The 15,938-nt window shown below is 47.0% G+C and overlaps 1 protein-coding gene across 3 annotated transcripts in view; it reads right to left on the minus strand.

The window, feature by feature from the left end:
• Positions 1-439: 439 nt before the first annotated feature.
• The window catches only part of MLLT6 (MLLT6, PHD finger containing), a 396,940-nt gene continuing 381,441 nt past the window's right edge, over positions 440-15,938 (minus strand). For 2 of the 3 annotated variants that reach the window (XM_069237485.1, XM_069237483.1), the window contains 2 exons: positions 9,744-10,064; positions 440-3,481 (listed from right to left, as the gene is read on the minus strand). In XM_069237485.1, coding sequence (XP_069093586.1) covers positions 3,437-3,481; positions 9,744-10,064 — 366 coding nt within the window. In that variant the 3' untranslated portion in view covers positions 440-3,436. The remainder of the gene's footprint in view (positions 3,482-9,743; positions 10,065-15,938) is intronic. The other variant, XM_069237484.1, reaches the window with a different exon arrangement.

A 15,938-nucleotide genomic window follows, 5' to 3' on the forward strand; every position in this document is an offset into this window, starting at 1 on the left:
GGGCGTTGTTGTGATGTGTGTAGTTGTACCATTGTGTGTTTGTGTAGTTTAGTATGTAGTTTTGTTAGTTGTTGTGATGTATATGGTTATAGAATCAACAGTATTAATCGTGTGTGTATGTGGTAGAGGTGTGAGTGAATTACCTCTATTCCATAGACACTGCAATTGTACAATGTTCATTGGGTCCAGGGACAGGCTCCTTCCGTCACCAGTATACACCCTGCAGGCATGTAATGCCTAAATAAGGCGGGTGGAACACTGTCGACTTGATGGTTTTCTTGGGCCCGCTGCTGCGGCGGCTTGGTGGTAATACCGCCAAGATGTAAATCAGGCCCTAAGTTCTACTGCTTGAAATCATTGTTGATTGGGTAATTGGTTAAAGACGTGTTTCTAAACTGCAAAATTGCAAGCTGAGCATGAATAACAAGTGAAAGCAATACAATATTAATATTTTATAACACATTAGCCTCCAGACTTTCTCTCCATTACACCTCCTCCTCCATTATAAACTCTGAGGATGAAGTTAAACACATCTCTTACAAAATCAAGTCATTAAAAAAGGTACAAACACTTTTTAACAGTCATCAGACAGGTCGCTCCAGTGTGTTCTATGAATTCTTCTGCAAGTTGAGGTCTGACCAGCGACCCCCAAGTGCCTTTGCTCCCTTTCTCATCTATACCCCTCTCATGTACAATACTTAACTCCATTACTTTCCAGCTCCCAACAAGAAATTAAAAACCAGGAATTTCAAAATAAAAATAAAAAACAAAACAATTACATTTTTACACAGATCTGAGAGGTCAAAGTTACTTGATGATGCATTTGTGTTTTTTTTTTTTTATCCTCTTCAGTTAATTTAAAAGTTTACCATATTACAAAGTTGTGATGACCATAAATCTAATTCAAAACAGGAGGAACAGTCAATCAAGCAGCAGTGGCAAAAATAGAGAACTATGCTACATTACCTCGATAGCCAAAATATACACATTTTCTTAATTTTTTTAACAAAACGATCAAAGTAAAAAGATCACAGCTATCTGCACAACCCGAGAGAGACATCAGCATTGAAGACAGGTAAAGTGAGATTTACCCCAGTGCAAACTTTAACACACGCACGCTTTGGGTTTCCATTGATGGGAGCCAAGATTCACACTCATTGTGCAAAGGTCTGTGGGACAATGGTCCAGAGACTATGTGATCAATTACAGGGGGGAGAAAGGAGCCATGAGAAGGAGCTAAATAATATCCTATCATCAGGATAGAGATCTAGGCATAGTGTCTAAAGACAAAATGAGCACTGAAGTGACATCCAACTTTAGCAACTGATCACCACAAAGCCACTTAGATCTCTATGGCAACCTCAGAATGTATGCTGTGCCTTCGAGGACATCCCCAGATTTCTGGGTTTTCTATAGGACCACAAATCTACTTTGACCCGCCTCCCCACATCTCCTCTCCTAAGCCTCACCAAGGACTTTACAAATTCACTGAGCTCTCTGCAGAATGGGATACCAAAATGAAATGAAGACCAGGGGTGTCTCCCATACTTTGAAAGGACTTTGTGTACTTTACCGGAAGTTTATGTGGTTTGTGCTATATAAATAAAAATAAATTCATTTTATTTTAATACCTGTACAAGTAAACAAGGCCTTAGACTTCCATAGCCATGCTCCCTGGGAACTTTGAGCATTTTCTTTATACCATCAAAAGCATAATTATAAGAATCCTTGCTTGTCCATGGTCCCCACAAGTCACACCTTATGAGCTCTTCGGCTGCTATCATTAACATGTGGCATCGTCTGTTGGTATAGATCATATGTGCTTTAGAGATATCCAGAAAGGATATGCGGTTGGTATTTCACTTATTTATAGCCACAGGTGACCAGCTACCTTCTTCCCTATAAGACTAGCCTTATGCCTCAAAATAGGAAGTAGTGAATAGGATCACCATATGATATACAGCCGTAACATTCCCCTCATCTATTCCAGAAGAAGCTGGCACTCAGACATCTATATAGGATATAGCCCTGCTATTCATTGCACCAGTCACCACCATAAGCAGGGTCTGGGTTCTCCATTAGGGATGAAAACCTGGGTTGCGCCTCACAGTCACATTCATGAGCATTGCCTGGCGGTTGTCTTGGGCAATACACTCTAGGTCTGAAGTCTATAGTTGAATCTCCAATGAAGATATCAGAGTGGGGAATATCCATAAGGATGACTCCACTGAGACAACTCATCAGCCTCAGAATAACTGAAGGAAACCAGGTTTAAAACCACTAAGTGGCCTACTCCCTAGATAAAGAAGCCATGTAGCTCTGCCTCATCAATCAGGAAAAGTAGCCCAGTTTCTCGTTTGTGCTACACTTGCATCTTTTGTGACGAACAACAGCCTGTAGTTTACTTAACTAGTGCATATCTCTCTCTCTGTCCACGGCTTTAACATTTAGTTCATATTCATTTCCTGAGCTTGGATTTACACACATCACTGTACCACATCATGATCCCTTTGAGGAATACCCAAACATGGGGTTTGTTTCCCAAAATAAAAGCTATGCTCGCCATGGCTTTCTGATCAATCCGTAAACCCAGGGCTTTGAGAACGTGGATACCAGTTAGGACATAGTTCAGCTTTAGATCGTGATGGGACTCCAGACCCTGGAAGGAAGTGAAAGGCACAAATCACCACCATTAAAACAAGCACAGAGTAGGACCTTAAACGAGTCTTACAGCACAGTGCCTGCTGCTCCCTTCTTATGTAAGACACCTTGAAGTTTGTCCTTTCCAGTCTGACCGATTTTTTTTGTTTGTCTGAAAAGCTTTGGACAGTCATAGGTTGTAATAAGTCAATTAAAGATTACAGACTATAGGCCGAGTTGTTGTAATATGAACTATAATAATAGCCACCTCCCACCACAGATGTATTACCATTTCTGCCCCAAGCTCCCACAAGTCCCCTAAATAAATCCCCTTCCATACCCTCCCCATTCCCAAGCTGTTGGGTATGATCAGCTTCCTTCATGTCCAGTTCATCACCCGTATCGTGTGAAGGTTCTAGTCCAAATCTTGAGCACAAGGTGATGGCCAGCAGACATTTTGTGCACCCAAAACTCGTGTCTTCCTTTCAAGTTCTTGCTTCCAAGTATGCAGACCTTGAACCTGAAGCTCCAGTTCTGCCAGACAGAAGTGACTTTTGTGGCAGGCTGCCTCTCTTCTTAGTGGCCCCCAGTGAGCCAGGTTGATCCTTTGCCCCTTACCACACCCCAGCCCTGCCCACATCCCCAGGGAAAAGATTTTGGCAGTTGCTCACAGCAGCCTTCTTGCGGTCATTTTTCCTGAGTGCTACTTATTTCTTCAGGACCAAGAGAGTGGGTGGGATGGCCCTTCTGACAGCGGCTTTCTTGCCAAACACCAGCGTCGGCTTCTAGTCAGGACTTAACCCTTGTCTTGGCTTACAAGCCCACCTTTCTCGTTCCCTCTCTGAAAAACAAAGGTAAAATAAACTGTTAGCAGAATGTGGGAGTAAACAGAAGGAGGTTGAAAATCCAGCAGAGAAGGTGCATGTAAATAATAGACTTTGTAGGAGGGTGGGAGTAGAAATGAAAAAACATTTGAATGGAGTGACAAGGGCAGGTGACGCAAGAGCGATAGAGATACAGATCGCTGCAGATTCACATGTTGTGCATAGTCCGCCGTCTGGTGTTGGGTCGGAGTGTTACAAGTTGTTTTTCTTCGAAGAAGTCTTTTCGAGTCACGAGACCGAGGGACTCCTCCTCCTTTGTTCCATTGCGCATGGGCGTCGACTCCATGTTAGATTGTTTTCCCCGCAGAGGGTGAGGTAGGAGTTGTGTATGTTAGTGATAGTGCCCATGCAATGGATTGGATAAGTATGTACCAAATAAGGTTTAAGTAATATATTTACAAATGTACAAATGTTGAAGATAACTTCCAAACGGCTACAGGCTCCCGGGGAGGCGGGTGGGCACATGTGAATCTGCAGCGACTAATGCCACGAACAGATGTACACTGGGTAAGTGACATTTTCAGTTCAATGGCATGTGTAGCTGCAGATACACATGTTGTGCATAGACTAGTAAGCAGTTATCTCCCAAAAAGCGGTGGCTCAGCCTGTAGGAGTGGAAGTAGTCTGAAATAAAGTTCTTAGTACGGCTTGACCCACTGTGGCTTGTTGTGCGGATAGCACGTCTACACAGTAGTGCTTAGTAAATGTGTGAGGCGTAGACCATGTGGCTGCCTTACATATCTCGTTCATTGGAATGTTTCCTAGGAAGGCCATGGTAGCGCCTTTCTTTCTGGTTGAATGTGCCCTTGGTGTAATGGGCAGCTCTCTCTTTGCTTTGAGGTAGCAGGTTTGGATGCACGTAACTATCCATCTGGCTATACCTTGTTTTGATATTGGGTTTCCTGTATGAGGTTTTTGAAATGCAATAAACAGTTGTTTTGTTTTCCTAATTTCTTTTGTTCTGTCAATGTAGTACATTAATGCTCTTCTGATGTCTAATGTATGTAGTGCCCTTTCAGCTACTGAGTCTGGCTGTGGGAAGAACACTGGTAGTTCTACCGTTTGATTTAAGTGGAACGGTGAAATAACTTTTGGTAAAAATTTAGGATTGGTTCTTAGGACTACCTTATTTTTGTGTATTTGAATAAAAGGTTCTTGTATAGTAAACGCCTGAATTTCACTTACTCTTCTTAGAGATGTGATGGCAATGAGAAATGCAACCTTCCACGTTAAGAATTGCATTTCGCAAGAGTGCATGGGTTCAAAAGGTGGGCCCATGAGTCTTGTTAAGACGATGTTGAGGTTCCATGAAGGAACAGGTGGTGTTCTTGGTGGTATAATTCTTTTTAGGCCTTCCATAAACGCCTTAATGAAGGTATCCTAAATAGTGAAGTTGAATGGGTAATCTGCAGGTATGCAGATATTGCTGCGAGGTGTATTGTTATGGAAGAGAAGGCTAGATTTGATTTCTGTAAATGTAGTAAGTATCCCACTACATCCTTTGGAGATGCATGTAATGGTTGAACTTGCTTATTATGGCAGTAGCAAACAAATCTTTCCATTTGCTTGCGTAGCAGTGTCTAGTGGATGGTCTTCTAGCTTGTTTTATGACTTCCATACATTCTTGTGTGAGGTTTAAATGTCCGAATTCTAGGATTTCAGGAGCCAGATTGCTAGATTCAGCGATGCTGGGTTTGGATGCCTGATCTGTTGTTTGTGTTGAGTTAACAGATCTGGCCTGTTGGGTAACTTGACATGGGGTACTACTGACAGGTCTAGTAGTGTTGTGTACCAAGGTTGTCTTGCCCATGTTGGTGCTACTAGTATGAATTTGAGTTTGTTTTGACTCAATTTGTTTACTAGATATGGAAGGAGAGGGAGAGGGGGAAAAGCGTACGCAAATATCCCTGACCAGTTCATCCATAGAGCATTGCCTTGAGACTGCCTGTGTGGGTACCTGGATGCGAAGTTTTGGCATTTTGCGTTCTCTTTTGTTGCAAATAGGTCTATTTGAGGTGTTCCCCAAATCTTGAAGTAAGTGTTTAGAATTTGGGGGTGAATCTCCCATTCGTGGACCTGTTGGTGATCTCGAGAGAGATTGTCTGCTAGTTGATTTTGGATCCCTGGAATAAATTGTGCTATTAGGCGAATGTGGTTGTGAATTGCCCATTGCCATATCTTTTGTGCCAGGAGGCACAGCTGTGTCGAGTGTGTTCCCCCTTGTTTGTTTAGATAATACATTGTTGTCATGTTGTCTGTTTTGACAAGAATGTATTTGTGGGTTATGATGGGTTGAATGCTTTCAACGCTAGGAATACTGCTAACAATTCGAGGTGATTTATATGCAGCTTTGTTTGATGTACGTCCCATTGTCCTTGGATGGTGTGTTGACTGAGGTGTGCTCCCCACCCTGTCATGTAAGCATCTGTTGTTATCACGTATTGTGGCACTGGGTCTTGGAAAGGCCGCCCCTTGTTTAAATTTATACTGTTCCACCATAGAAGCGAGATGTATGTTTGGCGGTCTATCAACACCAGATCTAGAAGGTGACCCTGTGCATGTGACCATTGTGATGCTAGGCACTGTTGTAAGGGCCTCATGTGCAGTCTTGCGTTTGGGACAATGGCTATGCATGAGGACATCATGCCTAGGAGTTTTAATACCATCTTTGCCTGTATCTTTTGTGTTGGATACATGGCTTGTATAACCTTGTGAAAATTTTGAACCCTTTGTGGACTTGGAGTGGCTATTCCCTTTGTTGTGTTGATTGTTGCTCCTAAGTATTGCTGTGTTCTGCACGGCAGAATGTGAGATTTTGTATAGTTGATGGAGAAACCGAGTTTGTGGAGGGTTTGTATGACATAATCCGTGTGGTGTGAACACTTTGTTAGGGAGTTGGTCTTGATTAGCCAATCGTCTAGGTACGGGAATACGTGTATTTGCTGCCTTCTGATGTGTGCAGCTACTACTGCCAGACATTTTGTAAATACTCTTGGTGCGGTTGTTATACCGAACGGCAACACTTTGAATTGGTAATGTATTCCTTTGAATACGAACCTTAGGTATTTCCTGTGCGAGGGATGTATCGGTATGTGGAAATACGCATCCTTTAGATCTAAGGTTGTCATGTAGTCTTGTTGCTTTAGCAGTGGTAACACGTCTTGTAGCGTGACCATGTGAAAGTGGTCTGATTTGATGTAGGTGTTTAGTGTTCTGAGATCTAGGATTGGTCTCAGTGTTTTGTCCTTTTTTGGTATTAGCAAGTACAGTGAGTAAACTCCCGTGTTTTTTTGTGTACATGGTACCAATTCTATTGCGTCCTTTTGCAGTAATGCTTGAACTTCCAGTTCTAGAAGGTTTAGATGTTGTTTGGACATATTCTGTGTTTTTGGTGGGACATCTGGAGGGAGTTGGAGAAATTCTATGCAATAACCATGTCGGATAATTGCTAAGACCCAAGTGTCTGTTGTTATCTCCTCCCAAGATTTGTAAAACTGACTTAGTCTTCCCCCCACTGGTGTTGTGTGAAGGGGTTGAGTGACTTGTGAGTCACTGTTTGGTTGGAGGGGTTTTTGGACTTTGAAATTTTCCCCGGTTTCTAGGGAATTGTCCTCCTCTGTACTGGCCCCGAAAGCCTCCCCTTTGGTACTGTCCCTGGAATGTAGACGGTGTTGATTGTGAGGTACCGGCTTGTGTGGCTTGACCCCGAAACCCCCCTCTGAAGGTTGTTTTGCGGAAGGTGCCGAAAGTGCCTCTGCCCTGCGGGGAATAGAGTGCGCCCATGGCCTTGGCTGTGTCAGTGTCCTTTTTCAATTTCTCAATTGCTGTGTCGACTTCGGGACCAAACAATTGTTGTTCATTGAACGGCATATTGAGCACCGCTTGCTGTATTTCCGGTTTAAAGCCAGATGTGCGCAACCATGCGTGCCTTCTAATGGTTACTGCGGTATTTATTGTTCTTGCAGCTGTGTCCGCTGCGTCCATAGAGGAGCGTATTTGGTTATTGGAGATGTTTTGTCCCTCCTCAACCACTTGTTTTGCCCGTTTTTGAAATTCCTTGGGTAGATGCTCGATGAGATGCTGCATCTCGTCCCAATGGGCTCTATCATATCGCGCTAGGAGCGCCTGAGAGTTGGCGATGCGCCACTGGTTTGCAGCTTGTACTGCGACCCTTTTCCCAGCTGCGTCGAACTTGCGGCTCTCCTTATCCGGAGGTGGTGCCTCGCCTGATGTGTGCGAGTTGGCTCTCTTGCGAGCTGCCCCTACCACGACTGAATCTGGTGGCAGCTGTGAGGTGATAAAAGTAGGGTCCGTGGGCGGTGCTTTATATTTCTTCTCCACCCTTGCAGTTATCGCTCTACTCTTGACAGGGTCTTTGAAGATCTGCTTTGCGTGCCTTAGCATTCCTGGAAGCATAGGCAGGCTTTGGTAGGTGCTATGGGTGGAAGAGAGGGTGTTGAAAAGGAAGTCATCCTCGACAGGTTCTGCGTGTAACGACACGTTATGGAACTCTGCTGCCCTAGCTACCACCTGTGCATACGCTGTGCTGTCCTCAGGTGGTGAGGGCTTGGTAGGGTACGACTCAGGACTATTGTCTGATACTGGGGCGTCGTACAGGTCCCAAGCGTCTTGGTCATCTTGGCTCATGGTGGTATGAGCCGGTGAATGTGACGGAGTCTGTGCCGGTGATATATGAGTCACAGGTGGAGGAGAGGGTGGCGGGGTTACCTTTTTAACCACTTTTGTTTGTGGTGTTTGTTCCTGTTGGAACTCGAGTCTCCTTTTTCTCCTGATTGGGGGAAGGGTGCTGATTTTCCCAGTCCCACTTTGTATGAAGATCCGCTTTTGTGTATGGTCCACGTCAGTGGTCTGCAACTCTTCCTCAAATCTGTGTTTGCGCATTTGAGAGGACAGTGATTGTTCCTCTGAATACGAGCTGGCAGTCGGTTCGGTTGCCGGTCGTTTTGGCACCGAAACTGTGTCTTGGCTTTTTTTCGGCTCCGAGGAGAATTTCCTCTTTTTCGGAGTCGAGCCTTCTCGGCGTCGATCATCCTCGGTGCCGCTGTCTCTGCGTCGAGCAGCTTCGGTTCCGCTGTCTCGGCGTTGATCTTTTTCGGCAGCACTGTCTCGGTCCCGAGATTGCTGCGTGCCTGTGTCTCGACCGGAGTCGGACGATCTCGGCACCGGTTCGGCCTTTTTCGGTGCCGATGGACGGTCACCTACTTTATGGGTTGAGCCATGGCCTGTTGGCAGTGGCGTCCCCTGGGCCTTGTCTGTTTTCTTGTGTGGTGCTTGCTTCGACGTCTTACTCACGGTTTCTTTGACGTTGAATTCTTCCGAGTCCGATTCATGAATGGAGAAGGCTTCCTCTTCTTCTCCATGTTCCTCGAACCCTCGGTGTCCTGTTGGTGTGGCCGCCATCTGCAATCTTCTGGCTCGCCGGTCACGGAGCGTTTTTCGGGACCGAAACGCACGACAGGCCTCACACGTCTCTTCCCTGTGCTCGGGCAACAGGCACAGGTTACAGACCAAATGTTGGTCTGTATATGGATATTTATTGTGGCATTTAGGACAGAATCGGAACGGGGTCCGTTCCATCAGTGTCGATCTTACACGCGGTCGGGCCGACCAGGCCCCGACGGGGGATCGAAATTACCCCGAAGGGCTACCGGAGCTCTTCACGATTCGGTGTCGATTCTATTCTAACCCGATACCGACCGAAACAATACCGACGTAGTTTTCCAAAGTTTTGACTATCTTTCCGTCCCGAAACCCGGAGCGAAAAGGAACACGTCCGAACCCGATGGCGGAAAAAAAACAATCTAACATGGAGTCGACGCCCATGCGCAATGGAACAAAGGAGGAGGAGTCCCTCGGTCTCGTGACTCGAAAAGACTTCTTTGAAGAAAAACAACTTGTAACACTCCGACCCAACACCAGACGGCGGACTATGCACAACATGTGTATCTGCAGCTACACATGCCATCGAACACTATTTAACAAATCATCCACAAAGCCCAAATGCTAGATGGCAGGAGTGTGCACGTCATATGATTATACATACTTCAAATGTTAATATACAATGGATTTAAATGCAACTTATGGAGGGTACTTCTCTTGACTATGGACCGTCCTGATTTCACGGTGCAAAAAGAACTATAGAAAGCGTGGCCTTGTACATGCAAGGAGGGGGATAAAGACCTGCATTATAATACTCACCGCCACCTTCTGGGCGCTGCTGTCCCCAGGCAGACTCAAGAATGGGTTGATCTGTGCCGTTAGAGCAGGCGGGCCGGCCGCCACTGATGTCATCATACTGTTGCCAGGGTGGCCAGGTGACGCCATTAAACTGCTGCCGGCGATCAGAGTCGGGGCTGTGGTAGATGTCATAAGGCTGCTGGCAGGATGAAGCAGAGGTGTGGTGGTGGATGTCAAGAGGTTGGCGAGGGGCAGTTGGCCGGCTCCTGCCATGTGGAGGCGCTGGAGCTCCCGGCGCTGCTGAATCTGCTGCATCATCTGATACACCAGGGCCTGCTGCTCCTGAAAAAAGCAAAGGCTTCATCGTGACAACAGGGCAGCAGGGAGACCGTACGTTTTCATGATTTGAATAGAACTGTGTTTTCTCCCTTTGAAACCCCATAATACTTCGAGAACGTCCAAAGGGTGTGGTAGCAGTCTCTATCTGTGCCAAAACCTTCCACATTCAAATTTTACAACACTTGGAAGTGTGCAATTCTCTCATCGTTCTCAAGAATATGTAAGACTTCATAAGTTCCCCTCCTCTAGCTTTGCACTAAACCATCAGATTAAACCAGGAGACAAAATCCACTTATAGGTGTCAAAAAGAGCTCAGCAGAGCTGAGAAGGGTCTTTGTCTGGAGAGGAGTGAACTGAAACATAGCTGAGGTAATGACTCATCCAAAATGGCTGAAATCTCTTTACATTGTAGGGGCTTTTGGTAGAGTGTGTCATGTCCCTGGAACCTCAGATGAGCTGAAGCAGGCAGTGACAAAGGGACTTGAAATTTAATTGTTAAAAATAACGAGTTACTTACCTTTGGTAACACCTTATCTGGTACAGACTATCTAGCTGCAGATTTCTTACCTTAGAATAATCTCCAGGTGTCAGACTGGATTTGGAGGATTTCTGAGCACTGTCCCTGTACGCCTGCAGGTGGTGTTGTGCAACTCTGCATTGTCCAAGCTGGAAGTGATGAGCGTGGTTCCTATATAGGCACCACTAGTGCTTAATTTGTGCTTGTTGTTTCCGGTGCGGAGCACCGGCACTTATTTTTGAAGGCCAGCGCTTATTTTTCTGCCTCAAGCATTTACTGCGAGCAAAAGACACACATGTGAAAGACAGAGGAAGAGAAAAATGAAAAGGCGTCACAACGGGGGAAAGCAGAAAGCTGCAAGAGTGAGCTGAGGGGGCAGGGAGTGGCTTTAAATGGATTGAAGAGGCCTGAGAGGGCTTCAGGATTACGCTGCCTTAGTATTCCGTGTTCGCAAATTTAATTGCAGCAGCCGTATGCTTAAGAGGAGGGCTTTGAGCACTGGCACGTTTTTATTTACAAATTAAGCACTGGGCACCACCCTGGTGCTTTGACATCAGTTACTTTCGTGACTTTCCACGCCAGGAGATCAGAGCCACAATGAGAACTGACCACTGGTGTGAAAAAACCTAGGCCCTGAGAAGGGTGTCCCTCATACTGCAATCAGCTTGCAGAGCAGAGAGGATGGGAGAGTCTGTAAGGAATCTGCAGTGGACAGAATCTTTACCAGGTAAGGCGTTACCGAAGGTAAGTAACTTGTTCATCTGATAAATACTTCTAGCTGCAGATTCTTTTCCTTAGAATAGACACCCAAGCAATGCCTCCCCAGAGGAGGGTCTGTAAATCCATTTTAAAATCAAATGATCCTGTAGGACTGAATGGGCAAAGTGCCCATCATGACCGACCTGACTTCCAGACGGTAGTGTTCTGCAAATGTGCGCAAAGATGCCTACGTTGCTGCCTGACAGATGTCCAGGACAGAAACTCTGCGGGCTAACGCAGTGGTTGCAGCCTTAGCACTGGTAGAATGAGCATGCAAACCCTCCAAGGGTTGCTTCTTGGCCAGTGTTTAGCAGATCTTGATGCAGAGCATCCATCTTGACATGGTTTATTTCTGCACAGCCTTCCTATTTTTTAGCTCCTACATACCCCATGAAGAGTTGATCATCCACCCAGAACTCTTTTGTGAGGTCAAGGTTGAATGACAACATGTTTTAGGTCCAGATGGTGGAGTGTCTCCTCATTTGAGGGGTAAGGCAGAGCAAAGAAGGTAGGCAGGGTGATGTTCTTGCCTACATAAAACGGAGTGTCAATCTTTGGAAGAAAGGAAGCAGGTGTTGGGAGGAGCAGCTCGTCGGGATAGAAGGTGCTGTAGGGAGGGTGTGCTGAGAGTGCCTGCAATTCGCTGACCTTCCTGACCGACGTTATGGCCACTAGATAGGCAGTTGTGATGGCCAAAAGCTTAAGACGGCAATTGTGCAGAGGCTCAAAGGGTGCATACATCAAGAAGGTGAGGACAAGATTCAGATCCCACTGGGTCATGATGAATGACTGGGGGGAAACATATAGCAAAACTTTACGAAACCTAGCCACAACAGATGACTTACATGAGGAAGCTTGGCTGGCAACTGCAAAATTGGCTGAAAGATAACCTTTAACTGTGCCCACAGCAGAGTTCCTGTTGGGCTATCGATAGAGCGCGCAGAAGAACCTTGGGTGAAGGTGCAGAAAGGAGGTTGATGTTGTTCGAATCCCACCATGTCACTAACGTATCCCAACGGCAGGCATATACCGACTTGGTGGAGAAACGTCTGGCTGTCAGTATAACTTCACAGACTTCGGAAGGAAGGTTGAAAGCTTTCAACTGTTGCTGCTCAATCTCCACGCATAAAGGTATAGGGTGCAGAGGTTCAGGTGCTGAAACCATCCCGGTTGCTGCAACAGAAGATGCATTTGAAGAAGCAGCTTGATTGGAGGACCGATGTCATGCTCAACAAGTCGGAATTCCAGACTCTCCATGCCCAACACAGAGCCACAAGAATAACTTAGGGCCTGTCATTCCTGATCTTCTTGAGAACTCTGGGCAGGAGTGGTATTGGTGGAAAAGTATACAGGAGGGTGGAGCTCCACATGGCAGTTTTGTTGTCAACGAACACCTGCACTAGCCTTTGCTTGATGGAGAAAGGCTTTCAATGCCCGCAGGATCATCTGGAGCTCCACCAGGTTGATGTTGATTCTGGATTCCAGCAGAGACCAGAGTCCTTTGATCTCCAACTCTCCCAGATGGCCGCCCCAACCCAGGAGTGACACAACTGTCACTACTGTAAGTTCTGGTTAGGAAAGGGAGAGGGGTCTGCTGCTGGCCCAACCGGGGTTCGTCAGCCACCACTACAGATCTTTTGCAGTACCCTCCGAGATCTGGACCATGTTGGAGAGATTCCCCTTGTAGGAAGGCTGGCCTGGTGTGTGGTGGACACCTATGGTGTTTACACCTTATACCAGGTCCAGGCAACCCTTATTAGTTAGTGAACAGTGTCTAGGAAGCCAGGGCTCTATAGTGAAAGCTGTGGTGAGCAGCCAAGACTTATCTAGGAGGAGTGTAAAGCACTTGCAATACCACAGTAGTCACACAATTTATCTCACATGAAAGGAATCTCACAGTGTTTAAAAAATAAAGGTACTTTATTACAGTAATGCTGAACTAGATTACTATAGGCAGACCCCTAACCGGAGGTAAGTATACACTATATATACACAGTAAGTACAAGGAATTAGCTTAGAAAAACAACAAACATTGGTAATAAATAGCCGAAATAGCTAGGGCCCTATAGAGGGGCCAAACCATACACTAAAACAGTGGAATGCAAAGTTAGGTCACCCACTCAAGGATGTGGAGTAGTGAGTAGGGAGCTGGGAGAACTTGGACTCCAAGAGGTGAGCACCTAGATGAACCCCAGCGACCAGAAGAGCAGAGGTAAGTTATGTGGTCTTCCCATAGACTAACAAGGGGACTTGGAAAAGGAAGTTTGCAAGAACAGAACCAGCCCAGTAATACCCAACAGTGGATTCATGATGAAGAGGACCTGCAAAAGAAGGCGGACAGAGTCCAGTACATGCAGTGTCCAGGTGGGGCAGGAACCACTGCCCACACTTCTGTGGGAGAAGATCTGGGTCGCCGGTGGAAGATGAAGGTCAGCTGTGGAGCCCAGGAGCTGCAGAGGAGTCCCTGAAGTCATGCAGAAGCAGTCCCACGCTGGTCGCTGGGTCACAGACGTGTCAGTGGTCAGGAGGACCATTAACTAACCTTGACAAGTGCAAATCTGGGCAGAAGGGGATTTGCAGAGCTGAAAAGGACCAGCAAGGTCCAGGGGACTCGACCCCTGGAGGTGAGTCTGGGCTGACCCTCAGCAGTCAGGAGAGCCAGCAGAAGCAACCGTAACCCCCACAGGCAACCCACTGGCAGCAGGCACAGTAAGTTGCAGTGAGGCCCAGTCACCACACCTAGAGGAGTCCCACGTCACTGGCGCAGCAGAGAGGAAACTGCCCTTGCAAGGATGAACTGCTGGAAGCCGAGGCTGCTTGGAGCCTGAAGAGCCCTCAAAGCAGGAGTCAACAAGTCACTGTTGTTGCAAGTGTCACGATGTACAGGGATTCCATCCTGCAGGGAGAGGCAAGGGCCTCTGTCTCCCAAATTGGACAGAAGGCAGAGAGAATCACTCAGAACCACCACCTGTGTTGGAGGATCCACACAATTCCAGCAGAGATCAGATCACAGCAGCTGGACATTGTTGCCTTAGATGCCTGCGGATGCAGGGGAGTGACTCCATCACTCGAAGGAAGATTCCTTCTTGCTTCTTTGGTGCAGCCAAAGTCTTGCCGAGCCTAGAGGATGCACAGCTGTGGAAATGTTGCAATTGCTGGAAGGAGCTGGAGAAACAATGTTGCAAGGCAAGGTCGTCTCGGGTGTTAAAGGCTTGTTTGGTTCCTGAGAAGTCCAGCAGCGGTTCTGGTGGCCAGGAGCAGAAGAGGTTGATGCAGAGGAGCCCCCAGATTCGGCGTGCAGGTGGATTCTTGCATGCCAAATCTGGGGACCCACCTGCAAGGGAGTCCCTAAATAGTCCTAAAAGGGGGCTTGGTAACTCTGCAGGGTGACCACCTATTGGAGGGGGTCACTGACATCAGTTACCTATCCTGACCAACCAGATGCTTCCAAGGGCCTCTGCATATCTTGTTTCAAAGATGGCAGAATTGAGTGGCCACCAGGATGAGCTTGGGGCACCACCCATTGGGTGGTGATGGACAGGGGAGTGGTCACTCCCCATGCCTTTCTGTAGTTTTGTGCCAGAACAGGGACCCGGGGTCCCTTGACTGGTGCAAACCGGACTATGCAAGAAGGGCACCAAATTTGTCTTCAAAGCAAGCCAGTGGTGTGGAGAGGCTACCCCTCCCCAGCCTTGTAACACCTATTTCCAAGAAGGAGGGTGTTGCATCCCCTCTCCCACAGGAAATCCTTTGTTCTGCCTTCCCCTGCTTGAGCTGGTCAAGCAGAAAGAGGGCAGAAACCTGTCTGAGGGACTGTAGCAGCAGGGGCGGCTCGCAAACCCTGGAAGACTGGTGGGAGCAATACTGGGGGTTCTCTAAGGAGCCCTTAAACTGCATGGAATCATGCCACCAATACTGCCATTGGTATTGGAGTATGATTCCGACATGTTTGATACCAAACATGCCTAGGTTCGGAGCTACCATTATGTAGCTGGACCATAGGTAGTGACCTAAGGCCAGTACATAGCTAGAATGGCTTCCCTGCACTTACAAAATCCAGTGTATTGGAACTGAAGTTGGTAGAGGCACATCTGCTGATGCAGGAGTGCCCTCACACACAGGAACCTGCAACTCTGCCCTCTGAGCTGAAAAGGCCTACCATACGGGGTGACTTACAGTGACCTGGTGCAGTGACCAGCAGTGAAAGGGTGCATGCACCTTTTCACCCAGGCTGCAAATGGCAGGCCTGGAGACAGTTTGCATGGGCTCCCATGAGTGGCATAATACATGCTGCAGGCCATGGAGGACCCCTGGTCTACCAATGCTCCGGGCACCTAAGTACCATATACTAGGGACTTACAGGGGTAAACCAGTATGCCAACTGTGGGGTGTAAAGGGTACCAAGGCAACACATTTAGAGTAGAGAGCAGAATCACTGGGATCCTGGTTAGCAGAATCCCAGTGAAAACAGGTTAAGCACACTGATAACAGGCACAAAGTGGGAGTAACCATGCCAAAAAGAGTGACTTTCCTACACTCCTGATGCTGGGCCCACTGAAACTTCAGGTCCCACTGCAGTGCCTGCAAATGCCAGCAGGCTT

This window comes from Pleurodeles waltl, chromosome 6 (genome assembly GCF_031143425.1).
Source record: "Pleurodeles waltl isolate 20211129_DDA chromosome 6, aPleWal1.hap1.20221129, whole genome shotgun sequence".
Classification (NCBI taxonomy): Eukaryota; Metazoa; Chordata; class Amphibia; order Caudata; family Salamandridae; genus Pleurodeles; species Pleurodeles waltl.